This window comes from Eutrigla gurnardus (genome assembly GCF_963514095.1).
Source record: "Eutrigla gurnardus genome assembly, chromosome: 1".
Classification (NCBI taxonomy): domain Eukaryota; kingdom Metazoa; phylum Chordata; class Actinopteri; order Perciformes; family Triglidae; genus Eutrigla; species Eutrigla gurnardus.
The window spans coordinates 10,579,171-10,595,356 of NC_139915.1; the positions used below are offsets into that span (position 1 = coordinate 10,579,171).

General features: G+C 41.9%; 2 protein-coding genes across 2 annotated transcripts; both read left to right on the forward strand.

Moving 5' to 3' along the window:
* The first annotated feature begins 739 nt into the window (after positions 1-739).
* cul4a (cullin 4A) lies at positions 740-8,876 on the forward strand. The gene is made up of 20 exons (XM_084014705.1): positions 740-1,392; positions 2,110-2,225; positions 2,450-2,553; positions 3,256-3,325; positions 3,424-3,497; positions 3,574-3,736; positions 3,827-3,916; positions 4,032-4,114; positions 4,624-4,691; positions 5,093-5,211; positions 5,331-5,523; positions 5,638-5,742; positions 5,835-5,945; positions 6,213-6,298; positions 6,407-6,514; positions 7,046-7,159; positions 7,260-7,365; positions 7,463-7,635; positions 7,775-7,927; positions 8,022-8,876. The coding sequence occupies exons 1-20, from the start codon at positions 1,251-1,253 to the stop codon at positions 8,115-8,117; spliced, it is 2,274 nt and encodes a 757-aa protein (XP_083870831.1). The 5' UTR covers positions 740-1,250; the 3' UTR covers positions 8,118-8,876.
* Positions 8,877-10,092: 1,216 nt separating this feature from the next.
* On the forward strand, positions 10,093-16,017 carry lamp1a (lysosomal associated membrane protein 1a). The gene is made up of 9 exons (XM_084017270.1): positions 10,093-10,475; positions 12,776-12,882; positions 12,979-13,198; positions 14,030-14,191; positions 14,277-14,482; positions 14,603-14,728; positions 14,822-14,888; positions 14,972-15,139; positions 15,628-16,017. Exons 1-9 carry the CDS (start codon positions 10,421-10,423, stop codon positions 15,765-15,767), a joined length of 1,251 nt encoding a protein of 416 aa, XP_083873396.1. The 5' UTR covers positions 10,093-10,420; the 3' UTR covers positions 15,768-16,017.
* Positions 16,018-16,186: the final 169 nt, after the last annotated feature.

The following is a 16,186-nucleotide window of genomic DNA, read 5'->3' on the forward strand; positions in this document are numbered from 1 at the left end:
GCTAGAAATGATGTGGAGAGTAAATAAAATACAGAAACAAAATGTTAGTGGGATCTCAAGCCCACTAATATCTTCTAGTTCCTGAGATATTTGACTGTTAAAAAAAACAACATATTTAACAGTGGTGGAATGTAACTTAAACATTTACTGTTTACAAGTACTGCAGTTTCACCCATTTTATCTTGTACTTTATATGAATATTATATGTTATACTTCAACTACACTAGAAGTATTTATTTGTGAAATATCAGTTAGGCTACTAGTTTCTTTGCGGATTTATATTATATGGTAAATCAACCAATACATTCTGATGTATTATGAATAAAGCATGTAAAACAGTTGAAATCAGCTCCAGCTTAACAGCTGTAATATTAAAGTACACATAAATCCATCAATAATGATAATCCAAGGGTATAAATATTCTTCTGAAACGGGTCACTGAACATAATGAGTACTTTAGGTACATTGTGATGACAATCCCTGTTCTGCATGCAGGACTTTGTTTGTAACATAGAACAGAGTGATTCTGTGCCGCACTTTATTTATTTATAACAAAGTACATTTATTGAGTGAGTGGCTGCCTTTGTCAGGACAAATACAAGGTTGTTATTTGCAGTATAAATAAATATAGTGATTGTATTTAATGCTTCAAGAACGGAAAAATAGCGTAACTGATGGTGAAAGTCCAAGCTGTCCCTGAACGCAACTCGGCCGCTTTTCACCCAAGATGCACCTGTCCAACTGAACTGTCTAAGAAAAGCCATTTTGTTGTGCTAGCTAGCTATGTGGTTAAAGAAAGCCACCAATAATGTGGGTCTGTTATATCAACGCTAACTATGTCGCCTTTACGTGTCTGTGTGGTGCCGCAAAATGCCATAATTTAACTCGCTGAAATTCGTAATTAGACTGGCATGGACTAGCCTGAAAAGCTAAAGTGTTGCAGTGAAGACGAAAGCTGGAAGCTAAAGTGTGCTGCAGTTTCAGATAACACACTGTTAGCTAGCTATCTGTTTACTGAGCTGACGGTAGTTATGTTTTCTGATTAATTGACTCGACGTCAGTCAGTGTTTGTTTGTAAATGTATTTTAAACATACTGCGACTGCCTGTGCTGTCCACCAAAGACAACGAATTCAACAAAGAGTCTGTGTTGCTGACAGTAAATAAACAGGCGACTGAACAATATATCGTTAACAGTAACTTAGCAAAACACTTGAACTGTACAGTGTTAAGCCAAAGCGCTAATCTGATAATGGCAGAGGACACCCGACAGGACAAGAGAGCCAGCTTCTCCGCTATAACGGAGCACAACACCAACGGGATGGCCAGGACCTCCGCTGTGGCCTCAAGCAAAAGTGGCGCTTCAAAGAAATTAGTGATCAAAAATTTCAAAGGTACCGTCCCTGATCTTTTCACCCTCGTGCTCTAACAGCATCAAGTTACATCGATCTAACTTGAATACAGAGGGTTGGTAACTTTTACATCAGGCTGTAAAAGTTATCCGTGTGTTTGTGTAGCGTTTGTTAACCTAACTAATCTGATTAGCTTTGAATCGGGGTTGTGTTTGAAACCACGCATGTCGTCACATCTCACAGTGATTCAGCTATTTTTGCTTTATTCAACTATTTAAATAGGGCGTGATTTTAAAAGCCTCTAGCAAATGGAGTAAATTGTTTGTCCCATCAAAGAATTGTACATATTGTGTGAAGTGGCCTACTTCACGTCCTAGGCTGGCTACTGTTTACACCATTAAGTTACAGCAGTTTTATAACCTAATTTTTTTAACTTCTAGTTAAAAAAACGCTTATTTAATTTCTTACCTATGGGTATTATCCCAATTATGACAATAACACTATTATTACGTTGTAGCCATTTGCATTGTCAACCATCATTTATGTTCAGAACTACCAATTGCAGATGTTGGTGAGGAGATAAGTAAGGAATTACCTTTAACATTTGACAGAAACCTTTGAATGTTTGTGTTGAACATCTCAAACTGTGTTCACTCCAAATGCTACTAATTATTTAATTTGTATTAATAAGTTCCTGTTAGCGTGTTTGGTGATTCCTGATATATCCCAATATTGTTGTTGTTGTTTTTTTTGGAACAGACAGGCCAAAATTAGCTGAGAACTACACCGAGGACACATGGCTCAAGCTACGAGATGCAGTAGGTGCCATCCAGAACAGCACCTCTATCAAGTACAATTTGGAAGAACTCTATCAGGTTTGCTGATTCTTTTAATCTCATACAATACACATTTGAAGTTGCCAATGGTTAAGTTCAGCTCAGGCTTCAAATGAGCTTGTAAAGATAAGAAGTAAGAGGTTTGCTGTTTTATATTAATGGGCATAATGATTGACTTTACTAACATGAATGGAAACCAGTGGCCACACATTATTATACAGTGTTCATAATTTGTAATCAATTTGTGTCTCTCCTTCTTGAAGGCGGTAGAAAACCTCTGTTCCTATAAAGTCTCCCCCACACTGTACAAGCAGCTACGGCAGGTCTGTGAAGATCACGTGCAGGCCCAGATCCAGCAGTTTAGAGAATATCCTTTTTTGTGCACAAGCACATCAGACAAGTTAAGTGTCAAACCTGTGGAAACATTTACTGATGTTGGGATATAAACGATGCATATTTAGATGCTCTTGCGTTTTGCATCAGGATGCATTGCACTGTTCTCGGTCTCAGATCAAGGAGTCCACGATTTTTCGTAGGACAAGACAGTTAGCCCGCAAGAACACACTGCTGCATAAAAGCAGTGCTCAATTATTATGACAAACCTGCAACAAGGTTGGCATTTATCCTTTTATATTTCCAAATCCAAGCAGTGGCTGTCACTGCCAGATGATGTAAAGATGCTCGACATATTGTATGATAAAACAACAAGTCACTCATAAACAAATTATAAGCCTCCAGTGATATGATCTTTTATTTATTTGATCATATTTGATGTCCTCCGGTTGCTTAATAACTTATTTAGAGTTTGTTTTAGGCAGGCTGGACTTCATTTATGGACTTATAATATAGATAACCCCCTTTTTCCCCTCACAGTCTGCATGCTCAGTACAGATGAGACATAAACCATTTGTGACACCCAGCTTGAACACCAGACATTTTTGAGCCGAGAAGTAAAGCCCAAGGGGGATATTCATGCTGCCTAGCCACAAGATACTGTCAAGAATAGTAATTCAAAACGTCGTTTGGTGACATGAGTGAATGGAAAATGTTTCCTTAACATGGAACTCACAGAGTCTTTGGACAACCTTTCCTTTCTGAAGCGAATGAATCGCTGCTGGCAGGACCACTGCAGGCAAACTGTAAGTTCGATGTTTGACATATATGCATATCAATACCGTTTGTGTCTGTTTATTCATAGGGAAGTGCCTTTTAAAACTCTTTATTTTTCTCGATACAGATAATGATCCGAAGTATCTTTCTCTTCCTGGATCGTACCTATGTGCTTCAGAACTCCCTACTCCCCTCCATCTGGTAAAGTTACAGGTTATGAATATGACTCTACTTGGTAGGGTTTACCTCGGTGGCTGATGTTATGTATATGTTGCAGGGACACCGGGTTGGAGCTGTTTCGTACCCACATTGTGAGTGACGGTGCAGTTCAGAAGCGTACAGTAGATGGCATTTTGGAGCAGATAGAACTTGAGCGAAATGGAGAGACGGTAGACCGGAGTCTGATCAGGAGCCTGCTGGGCATGCTGTCAGACCTACAGGTACCAGATGCTTATTACTTAACTAACCTGTAGAAAATACGCTGACTATATGGCATTATTTTTCCTCATGAATGTCTAACTTTTGTTAAGGTTTACAAAATTTCCTTTGAGGAGAGATTTTTGATTGAGACCAATCGCCTGTATGCAGCAGAGGGACAGCGACTGATGCAGGAGAGAGATGTGAGACTATTAATGGATCAATGATTCATTCATCAGTAACTTGTTATTCACTTCATGCCAATGGTGTGCTTTTCATCTGTAAATTCTCTGTATATATGTGTTTGTTTGTGTCCAGGTGCCCGAGTACCTGCACCATGTGGCTCGTCGGCTGGAGGAGGAGAATGATCGTATCATGAGCTACCTCGACCAGAGCACTCAGTAATTTGTTTTGTGCTATTATTTTATGAATGCATATCACTGAGACAAATGTTTGTCACATATCCAGAATAGACATTAGGCAGGGTGCACCTAGTAGACAATATGTTTTAGGGGCCTCTAAGAATTTTGGACACTTAAAATTATACATTAGACTGGTGTTTGTTTTATAGACAAATGCTGCTGTCTATACACTATGTTCCTTATCATTTTCTTCAACATCGTCTTAGTAATTCAATATTTTATTACGTTTCTTTTACTCCACATAATAGAACATTTGGTAGCTCTCTGAAATGTAAAGAAGGTTGATGCATGGCCATGCCTTCAGACTTAATTGAACAATTTATATATTTTCTTTCTAGTAGTTTTTCGTTAATAAACCCCTGTTCAACTAATAATTGATGGATAACATAAATGGAATATATGCCGTGTAAAAAGATTAGATGACATTTTTTTGAGTTTCTCCCAACTTTTGGATACATTTTCTAATTTTGTTCTGCTAATTTTTGCAGGAAACCACTAATTAACTGTGTTGAGAAACAACTTTTAGGAGAACACATGACTGCAATGCTACAAAAAGGTACGTCTGCATGAAAGACTTTAATAAGTCTCCTCCATTAGCGTGCACCTGTCTGTATGTATGTAGTACATTTATAAGGATTAATGTGTGCCATCTTTGTTGAACTGAGCCAGAAGAGTATTGATTCCACTCCAGTACATTGTAAGGTGACCCACCTTGTCAATAACCCAAGCACTGTTAGATTTGCTGCTTTAAATCTTTCACTTTATCTGCTTTTTAACCTGCAATGAAATGGTTGTGATGCAACGTAACTAGAGCACAGTCCATGACTTACACAAAACAATGTTATTTACCCTCTTTTGTACAGCTGTACACATCCACTGTTTTTATTTGCAGATTTGCATTTGGATTTTTATTTTGGAGTATGCACATGCATTAATAGTGTTATATTTTTGTGCCAGGTCTGGGCACCCTGCTGGATGAGAATCGAGTGACTGAGCTGGCCCTCCTCTACCAGCTCTTCAGCAAAGTGAAGGGAGGACTTCCCACTCTGCTGCAGTTCTGGAGAGATTACATAAAGGTATAATCATAGAAAACCAACATAGATATGCAACACAAAGCACTGCCATCAAGAAAAATGTATCCACGTTATTTTTTTTTATGTCTGAGAAAGAATTTTGAACCTTTGTATGGTCGTAGTCCTTCGGTGGAGAGATTGTATGTACTCCAGAGAAAGACAAGGACATGGTGCAAGACCTGCTGGACTTCAAGGACAAGATGGACAACGTGGCACAGAGCTGCTTTTCACGGAGTGAGGGATTCATCAACGCCATGAAGGAGGCCTTTGAGACCTTTATTAACAAAAGGCCCAACAAACCTGCTGAACTTATTGGTGAGTCAGGCAAATACATGACATGCCTTGGCAGACCAGGATACATTACATTTGAATGTGCTTTTCGTTAGTTCCAGCACGCCATAACGATTCTCTTGGTTGTTTCCTATTTAGCTAAATATGTGGATTCTAAGTTAAGAGCAGGAAACAAAGAGGCTACAGAGGAGGAGCTGGAAAGAATCCTGGATAAGATAATGATAATCTTCCGTTTCATACACGGTCAGTTACGTATGTGTGTGTGTTGCTTAATAGTGTTACTAACCCCTTGTTACACTCGATGAGATCTTTTGAACTCTGCTGTGTTCCTCCAGGAAAAGATGTGTTTGAAGCTTTTTATAAGAAGGACTTGGCTAAGCGTCTGCTGGTCGGCAAGAGTGCGTCTGTTGATGCAGAAAAGTCCATGCTCTCCAAGCTCAAACATGGTGAGTCCAAATACTTCTATCTTGGATTTGCATGTTGCATCGCTTGCATGAATCAAAATCCTCATCTGGCTCATTGATATATAGTAAATGGCTGCATTTATATAAACATGCCTTATCTAAAACTATATTATTATAGCCAGTATAATAAATGAACAGATGAAGCACCAAAGTAAAGACTTAAAGGTAATCTGCGATAGTCTGTCTCATGAGTGTGGTGGTGTGAGAACAAGTCAGCTCTGATATATTGTGGTTTTTGACTTCCTCCAGAATGTGGAGCAGCATTTACCAGTAAGCTAGAGGGGATGTTCAAGGACATGGAACTGTCCAAAGATATCATGATCCAGTTCAAACAGGTGCGTTCACTCTCACAGACTGTACACAGACAGACTTGTTTAGACGCTTCTTCGGTTCAGTTCTTCAGTTTTAATGCATTATTGTAAAAGTTCTTTCTTTCTGCTCAGTATATACAGAACCAGAGTGAGCCAAGCAACATAGAACTTACTGTCAACATCCTCACTATGGGTTACTGGCCTTCATACACGCCCATGGAGGTCCACTTGCCCCCAGAGGTAAGCATTTCTATGTTAAGGTGCTCCTCTTTTAATTTATTTTATTTGTAAGGGAGGGACCATGTATAGTATTAAACCTAAATGTTACCATTTGAACCATTGTACCAGAGTTAGCCTCAGGCTAACTTACATCTGCAGTCCCTTGGCAATTCACAATTGAAACAGCCACACATCAACAGGACAGCATGTTACAGACAGTACAAAACAACATAATAACAATAAAAATGCACAACATATGAAAGATCACACTCATTGTGCACACATATGGGGATGCACACTATGCTTAGGAACTTCTGTCAGATACACGTGAGCTGCAGTCATGGAAATATTTTCTTCTGTTAATTTGAGCATCATAATTTTTGTCCAAACAATATATATTAATGTATAGTACGTGGGCAGCAACATAGTGAAGTGAACATGAAGTTGTTGAGGAAACATTATTAAAAGAAAAGTTCAAATGGGATCACTGTGTTTTCCTGCTGAAATTCTCTAATCTTGGCAGGATCATTAACTTCCACTTTTTTTTGGTAGATGGTTAAACTCCAGGAGGTGTTCAAACTGTTCTACCTGGGGAAGCACAGCGGGAGGAAGCTGCAGTGGCAGCCCACACTGGGCCACGCTGTACTGAAGGCCGAGTTTAAAGAGGTATGGGCATGGTGCATCGTAACAGGGCTTAAAGAAGCATAACAATTTGGCTTGAGAAAAAAAGTCTGAACTGCACAATCACTGCTTTATCCTGCTGCAGGGTAAGAAGGAGCTGCAGGTCTCGCTGTTCCAGACGCTAGTGCTGCTGATGTTTAATGAGGGAGAAGAATTCAGCGTGGAGGAGATTCGTACTGCTACTGGCATAGGTTATACACACACATTTAAACATGCAGCACAACTATTCTATTGCGAGAAAGTTAGCTGCTGTATCACAACTCTCTCTCTCTCGCTCATGTTGCACAGAGGAGGAAGAGCTCCGGCGTACACTGCAGTCGCTGGCCTGTGGGAAAGCACGCGTCCTTAACAAGAACCCTCGAGGGAAAGACGTGGAAGATGGAGACCGTTTCAATTTCAACATTGATTTTAAACACAAACTTTTCCGCATTAAGATCAACCAGATACAGATGAAGGAAACGGTATAAATGCTTTCTTTGTTTTTTTCCCACACACTCCTCCTCAACTAGGGTGTAGTTTGATGTTTTTACTCATCACTTATATGTGTTTTCCTATGGAAAAGCATGTTTTTTTTAATACATTTTAACGTTTTCCTTACAGGTAGAGGAGCAGGTAAGTACGACAGAGCGTGTGTTTCAAGACAGGCAGTATCAGATCGATGCAGCAGTGGTGCGCATCATGAAGATGAGGAAGACCCTCAGTCACAACTTATTGGTATCAGAACTCTACAACCAGCTGAAGTTCCCTGTAAAGGTGATGCATTTTAAGCGTCTTATTGTCATGATTTTTCTTTCAACACACGGGCGCACAGAGCTCATCAGAATCTGACTTGCTTTCCTCCCTACAGCCGGGTGATCTGAAGAAGCGGATCGAGTCACTCATAGACAGAGACTACATGGAACGTGACAAGGAGACTCCTAACCAGTACCACTATGTTGCCTGAAGGGACGCCACTGTTACCGCCATGCTTTCCTCACAGCAAGCGTACAGCTGGCCCCTAAAACAGCATTACAGCCCTTCAGCCACCCGACTCCTCTGGTGCCCATCTTTCCCTCCATCCACGATCCTGTACGCAGCGTCCAGTTTTCACAGAGCTCCAGAGAGACTTGGCTGTGCTGTTTCCAATCTGCGTCTTCTTTTGCGTAGGGGGGCTGGAGGAGTGGCCCGGGTCGTTGATGGACTTACAAATCTGCTAATGCAAAACTCAACTGAAAATAACTAGCACTTTCCTCTGTTTTTGTTTTGTTTTTTTCCTCCCTGGGATTTGGATTTTTTTCTCCACCATGTCATTCTAAAATCACTTATTTTCTACTATAGTTGGTTTGTCTTGAGTTTTAAGATTTCTTCCCCCCCCCCCCCCCCCCCAAGGCGTTCTAATTGTGAATGGCTGCACAAACTGCTGAGTGTAAATCTGATTGGTCGGTTGCTTGATTTGGCAGACAAACAGCTGTTGAGGACAAGAAGAGACTTGAGAAGAATAAAGTGGGCCAGACATGTTTAGGTCAGAGGGGAGGGGTAATTGCTCATAACACAGAACCTAAATGACAGGCGGGCAAGCCACTTGGGTATTTCTTTGGGTATCTTATGTGTTTTGACCAAAATGTCCAAATGTCCAATGTCATGTGCTGAAGTTTTTTGTAGATCAGATTGAATTCTATGTAAGAGTGAGAAAAGTGAACCTGAATAAATGGATATTTAATGATTCAATTAATGATTTCTAGATAACCAGCTAGTAGTAGTTCTTAATTTCTATTTGAATACATGTCTGCCATGTTGCATTGCTTGCAACTCCTTCAGGCTCAGCTGATTTCATCAAATGAATGTTGGCGATGAGTTCAAACTAGTGGAGTAAGAGTGGTTTGGGCTGATCTGTAACAACGATGTCTTATATGCAGCTATGTGGATTGCAGTTAAAATGAGAATGACATTACTTTGGTCAGGAATTTTTCTCATACACATCACAACATTGTAGTGTTCTACTTCGTAGCCCTCAGCCCCAAATGATAAGAAAGTTGTCGTTTCATAAACTTGATTTTCAGGTATGATGAAATCATTTTCAGGTGGGATTTAAAGACACTGCTGTTTTTGCTTTCACTGAAATAAGCCACGCGGAATTTATCTCAAGTTACTGGAAAACGGGACTGAAAGGGCATTCAACTTTCACTATCACAGCGGGGGATGTACACATCGTTTGCATAACTAAAACTGAATCTGAAACGAACTCAACAACAACATGTCATTGTGAGGCGGTGAGATTAGGCTCTTTAGTGCAGGAGCGTGGTCGAGCTGCAGGGAGAATGTAGCAGGGTCCTGCCAAGACTCGGGGAGCAGCATTAAAGCAGCCTTTGCGTTCCGTCTCGGGTTTTGCACACCCTCGTGAAGTGATGACGGTGTCAGCTGACTGCCCCACAACACAGACACTTTGCAGCCTGCACACAGCCCGGGGTGGATGCGTGGACTCACATGCTGCGCCCCCACATAGCGAGCTTTTTTACACATGATGACGCATTTAAATCGGGTTGAGTTTAGCATTCTGATATCCACCCCCCTTTGCCACGCAGCTATTTCATTCACAATTGTATATTCCCCCTTTCTCCGTCGTCATATTGCAATTACTTTATATTCGTTAGCCTTGGCATATGTAATTCTTGTGATACTGTTCCTGGAATCGCACCATTTATTATGAGTGTGCCTCCTCGCACCCACTCGACATTATGTGCAGTTATGTAACGCAGTCTATAATAAGTCATAATTATCAGCAAACATTTTCTCACGGAGTTCCACGGGACAAAAAACGTGTTAACTACTTTAACGAGGACCGTTTATTAGGAGTGCCTTCAATAGAGCTCGTGAAAGAAAGAACGAGGGGGAGGAGGGGGGTCACGTGACTGGGTGGCTCCAGCGCGACCAGTTCACATGACGGGACATGACATGGCTTATACAGTCTGTGTGGCAGACATCTAACAGCCGTTATTCACAGTTACTAGCAGCGGGACTTGCTTTAGGATTAGTTCGGAACAGCTCGTTTTAGTGTGGCCTGTATTCAGACGACGGAGAACCGTAAACAACAACTGGAGGAAGAACAGTGACGGTCAGCTATAGCTAACCGTCCCGTCACGTCAAGTGCGTTACGCCGCGTAGAAGCACCTGCGCCCGCAGCGGCGACACAACACCACCTCCCCGGGCTTTAACCCCTCTACTGCAGGGGCACAACCAAACAACGAGGAAGGAAACTGATCCGAGAGGATGAAACTCTCACGTACTCCGGCCGTGCTCATCATCGCTTGGTTGGCGCTTTTAGGTGAGTGTGTTTTTTTTTTTTGCGGGATCTATAGCCGCTCGTTCCAGTCCTGCCGAGACCGCTGGACCAAACGACGTCATAAAACCTGACCGTTCGTCCGACTAGGTAACATAACCCTCAATCAGCTCCTCGATAATCGGCAGGTCCATTAACGAGGAGTGTAATTGTTAGTTGCGGCTAGGTGTCGTCTAAATGTAGCCTACGTTACGTTAGAGCTACAACCTAAGTAATAGTCACGTGGTGTAACGTTACTTGAGTGTACGGTAGATTGCGAACCGAACGTATAGTTGGCCTTATATTCACAAGAGGCCTGGTGGGCCGTTAGACCGGTAAGCAGTGGAAACAGAGACCTCCAAGATTGACCCCAAAAAAAGTTTGAACCACAGCCTTTGGAAGTTTCACATGGTCATGTAGTCAAAGGTCATCTGTCCTCGGGTGGTCGGGTCAAAACAGAGCAGAGCCAGTGGAGAAGTCCCTGGACTTTATTCTAATACCCAGGTTTTGTTAATGCTGTGGACCAGCAGATTGGCTTCATTGTTGTATCGTTTGAGAGGCTCACGTGACAGCTGTGGTGTCTTTGTGTTGCACACAGCCCAGCAGAGGCCTGCTGGTGTTGGTTTATGACCAGTTTAATCGGCCTGAACACACAGCGGACCCCCCTGGCTGCTGCTGACACAGGAAAACAGACCAATGCACTTGTCAAGCAGTACATAATATTGATAATGTATATATCATTAGATGGATCACTGCAGTTAACCTGGTGTCCAGTTGTTTCCCACAGACCCGGGTGACCTTAAGAGTTCAAGCCCAGCTGCACAAGCATTTTCTCACAACACAAGCAAGAGTCGGGATCCCCTTTTTTTTTTATCAATTCAATTAAATTTTATTTATAGTGTCAAATCACAACAGAAGTCATCTCAGGACACTTGAGCAGGACTAGAATATGCTCCACATTTCCAGAGTCAACACAACTTCAAAGTCCCAACATCACCCAGGGGGCAAGCGTTACAGCGACAGTGGCCGACTGTCTATCTCTGCGATCTGTTGCTCTGCTCACTACTTTGTACACACAGCTGTTTTTTTTATAACCACATGATCAGATTGCAGTGTTGTGTAAACCGATTGCTGCGTGTTTACAGGGGGAACAGCGGGGTGACATCGGGGTCAAGTTTCAGCAAGGCAGCAGAGGAGAGAGTGCGTGATCGATGGAGAGTGACAGGACGGATGCATGGTGCTCTTTCTATTTAGGATTAATGATATTCATGGGAAAAGTTCAAGGCGAAGGGAAGTGAGAAAAATATGAAATAAAGAAAATCTGCCGAGTATAAAGTACTACTTTAGTACTATTTGGAGCATTCTTTCAAATCCTTCTTGGCAGTAATAAGGAGTCTAATAGCATACAGTACAGTAAATATGAAACTGTGCTGTTGTAAAGTTAAAGTAAAGTGGCCCTTCAACAGCCATAAACTGCCTAAACTCCTTTGTAGACATTCTAGGAAGTGGTAAGCAAGAGGTGAAACTCCCGTATTGTGTTACTGTGTTATAAAGATGGCTGAAAGAAGGGTATGTCGTAGGGTTGATGAGTACAGGAGTCCTGAATAGCCACTGTAGCTTCCATGTTTGAGAATTAGAGCCATCTTTACACACACACACACACACACACACACACACACACACACACACACACACACAGCCTTGGAACAGTGAGTTGGCAGTTTCCAGGGAATTAGGTTATTAATACCATGCAAATGTGAATGTTGCCAGGTTGGTGGAGCTAACACGTATGACTCCTCCTGACTCTGTCGCCAGGAAAGGTTCAGTTACACCTGTTCCAAGGAGCTCTTATAAGCTCTACAATTTTGTGTGGGAAAGACTTGGGCCGGTCTCTCACTTTAAGCTGTCTGTAGACCTCTGGTGGTGGCTTGTGTGAACTACTTTATTGTGTATTTGCAGGGTATGGCATTTTATGTTGCCACTGATGTAATTTGTACTCATTCTGAAACCTTAATCTAAGCAGGCAAGTCAAATACAAAACAGAAGACCCAGATAATGAGTACTTATTAGATAAACAAGTGTGTTCTAATAGCAATAGAGTAAATCTGGTCACATTATACACGTATAAGTTGTGCCAAGCAACATATCAGTATTTACTGTTAATCTCTGTGGGGAAAATGGGAGGAAGACAGATGAAAATAAGGATTTGTCTTGCATATTTTCATTTTGAGTGCATTTTTTTTTTAACCTTTGCTTTTATGTTTTTCCATATTATTCCTCCCTGTTCGTTATGTTCCCCTCTACAGGCTGCAGTCAGGCAGTTACTCTTGAGGTGAATGAGGGGAACTCCACCTGCATTAAGGCTGAGCTCTCTGCATCATTCTCCATCACGTACAACAACTCCAACAGCACGGTATGTACAGTGACAACCGTCTTCCCACCTCTAAAAGCGTGTTTATTGGTTGTTTCAACCTTGTGAACAGCTGTCGTAACACTCGTCTTTCCTCAGACGACAGCGCTTTTCTCTCTGCCCGACTCCGCCACGGTCGATGCAGGCAGCAGCACATGTGGCACAGACGGCAGCTCACCGTGGCTGGTGGCGGTGTTCGGACCGGGCCATGCGCTGGGGCTGAGCTTTTCAACCAATGGGAGTCTGTACAGTGTGGCTAACCTGACGCTGCAGTACAACCTCAGCGACGCTTCCATCTTCCCAGGGGCTAACAGCTCCGGTGAGAACAAACACCGCACCATCTGTCCAGCGCACTTCAGTTTGTTGTTAGTGTGGTTAAATGCATATGATGCTTCTACAGACAATAACATTCACACCATTGCATTATAGCATTTAAATCTGATAGCAATGTACGGTGACTGGGTTTGGGACCCACAAATGCGTTGCATCATTTCTTCCATAGTCGTACTAAACATTTATATCTGCATTACATATATGAGCCACATGAGGGAGCCTTAATATTTTGATTGTTTTCTGATAATTGTAGCTACTTTTACCATGAAAGGCTAGTGTGCATGCCGTTTGTTTTTCTGATGAGAGGAAAAACCTGTTAAGCCTGTTAACTCCACCTACATGTGGAACTGATGAGAGGAAATGAAAAGATACATCTTCTTAATTACACATAAACACATTTATTTGATTTGTCTAGACTTGTTTTTAATAACCCATGCATCACACAAAGTTGTGATTTGTCATGTCTCTTCTATGGTTGGTTTACTTGTTCAAGATTGCCAGGAATGTTATGCACAAATTCACCCTTCTCACCACTTATAGATCAGGCATTTTGTGTATTGGGTAACCATCATTTTTTCATTTTTAAAAAGTGGGTGTCCATAAAAGAAGTTTGGGAAACACTGGTGTGAAGTGTACATGAATAAATTGTCAATCATCTTTTACTACGTCTTGATAAAAAATGGAAACAGAACTCTATGCAGATATTCAGTCATGAATACATTTTCATGAATACATAAATGATAAGTTTCTAAAACACATTTCAAACAAAAGTATATAGAATTATAAGTAATTTGTTGTACGTTTTCATCTGTCCTAGATGTGGTCACTGTGGTGTCGGCTTCAGTTGGTATCTGGGCGACGGTCAACACCACCTACCGCTGCCGGAGCCCCTCCACTTTTAGAATTGGTGGAGCATCTGCTACTTTCTCTGATATGTGGCTCGAGGCATATATGCCAGGAAACGATCTGAGTCCAACAGGTACCACTCTGATGGTGTTTCTTGGTTGTTTTGACCTGCTTCTTTATGGTTGATGACACAATTTGTTAATCATTTCTTGCCACAGAAAGCGTATGTGCAGCAGATCAGAGTAGCACTACATCTCCACCTACCACTGCCAGTACTACGACTACCGCAGCTCCAGCACCAACCCCTCCAGGAACACCTGAGCGGGGCACCTACTCTATAAACAACAGCAACGGCACTGTGTGTCTCCTGGCCCAAATGGGACTGCAGCTCAACGTCTCCTATTTCTCTCTGTCTCAGAATAAGGTAAAAGCTTAGCTTCACAAGCAGGGACAGCTCGTAGTAAAACAATCGATTCATATATTCAGTCTGTTCTGCATTAACATACTTCAGATAAACCAAATGTATATTTATCTACCTTGTCAGACGGTTCAAGAGTTGGTCAACCTGACTCCCAATCTGACACGTTCATCGGGATCATGTGGAGTCAGCAGTGCTTCCTTGGTTTTGACACAGGAGCAAAGCACCGCGCTCACCTTCACCTTCACGCTGGTGAGATCCTCCGTCTTTTGCAAATGTAGCTCCGTGGTCAGTTTGTTCTTGTTTGTGTGGATACAAGTATTTTGTTCAAACTCATCTCCACAGAACTCCACGAGCAACAAGTACCACCTGAGTGGGATAACTCTGCTAGCCAACTTGTCTGATGCAACTGGTACGCCATTCGTCACAACCATACTTTTTGTCTCCACTCTGATTAGCTTAATTCGACTCTTACGGATCCATCTTTCTCCACAGCTCCCTTCTCAGCCAGTAACACCAGTCTGGACTACCTGCGGAGCACGCTGGGCCGCTCCTACATGTGCAACGCAGAGCAAACTCTGGTTGTGGTGCCAGCTTTCTCTCTCAACACATTCAGACTGCAGGTCCAGCCCTTTCAAGTCACTACCAACCAGTTTGCTACAGGTACAAATGCTTTCCTTTGTCATCCCTGCTGTTATCCACTTTTTCTTCCAAAGTTTTCCCCTGATCTTAATGTTCTTAGCGACGATGATGTTCGTTGGGATTCGGTCGCACACTTTGGCATTAAGGCTTGATTAATCACAGAAGCTGCAGGTAGACTCCTGCAGTTAACATTTTTTTTTGTTGAAGAAATACACAGATTTAAAGGAATAGTTTGACATTTTGAGAAACACATTTTTCATGAGCTGGTGGAAAACATTGACACCACTCTGATATCTGGGAGATATGATGATCTCCCCCCCCCTTACAAATTTCTTTCACTTGAGTGCAGATTAAACTGAGAAAACGAACCATGTTGATAAGGGAGCTTTAAAGGTGCCGTTAGGTAGATCTGCTACCTTTTAGATGAGCAGCTGCACATAAACGACATGTTTCTAGATCCACTTCCTGCAATATAATGTTAACTTCTAGTCTTTTCTTTCCGTCTCCAGCGGAAGAGTGTCAGATGGACCAAGACCAGATGCTCATCCCCATCATTGTTGGAGCAGCTCTTGCCGGCCTGGTGCTGATTGTCCTCATTGCATATCTAATAGGCAGGAAGAGGAGCCATGCTGGATACCAGACCATCTGAATGGAGCCTTCATTTCACTTAAACCTGACAGACTGAACAGGGGAGAGATGAACCCGAGAGTGTGTGCGAGCGAATGAATGACAGAGCATAAGTGAATGGAAGCAGTTGTTACAGTGGTGAGTGCATGTATTTGCATAACTGGATGTTTTTCATTTTCCATTTACGTCTTCTGTGAAATGATGTGAAATAATGAGAAGCCAAAGACCTGCTAGCTTTAGATGGTGAACAGCTTGATGAAGCCCAAGAGGACTGAATCGCCACACAATCAAGGATGGAAGCAGTTTGAATTTGCTGCAGCAAGTTCACCGTCAGCCGTTTGATCTCGTTCCATTAAGCTCTAGAAATTTGTCGAATTTGCTTGAACTGCTGTTTTAAGCTATGTAATTATTTATAAAAAAAATAAATAATAATAATCATTT

What these genes read in the sequence shown, in the direction of transcription:
- cul4a (XM_084014705.1), top strand. Translation starts at nt 1,251, where the DNA reads ATGGCAGAGGACACCCGACAGGACAAGAGAGCCAGCTTCTCCGCTATA. An exon ending in CAAACCTGCTGAACTTATTG is followed by an intron (nt 5,524 to 5,637) that starts GTGAGTCAGGCA and finishes TTTCCTATTTAG; the next exon opens with CTAAATATGTGGATTCTAAG. An exon ending in GCTCTCCAAGCTCAAACATG is followed by an intron (nt 5,946 to 6,212) that starts GTGAGTCCAAAT and finishes GACTTCCTCCAG; the next exon opens with AATGTGGAGCAGCATTTACC.
- lamp1a (XM_084017270.1), top strand. Translation starts at nt 10,421, where the DNA reads ATGAAACTCTCACGTACTCCGGCCGTGCTCATCATCGCTTGGTTGGCG. An exon ending in CGCTTGGTTGGCGCTTTTAG is followed by an intron (nt 10,476 to 12,775) that starts GTGAGTGTGTTT and finishes TCCCCTCTACAG; the next exon opens with GCTGCAGTCAGGCAGTTACT. An exon ending in TCACCTTCACCTTCACGCTG is followed by an intron (nt 14,729 to 14,821) that starts GTGAGATCCTCC and finishes TCATCTCCACAG; the next exon opens with AACTCCACGAGCAACAAGTA.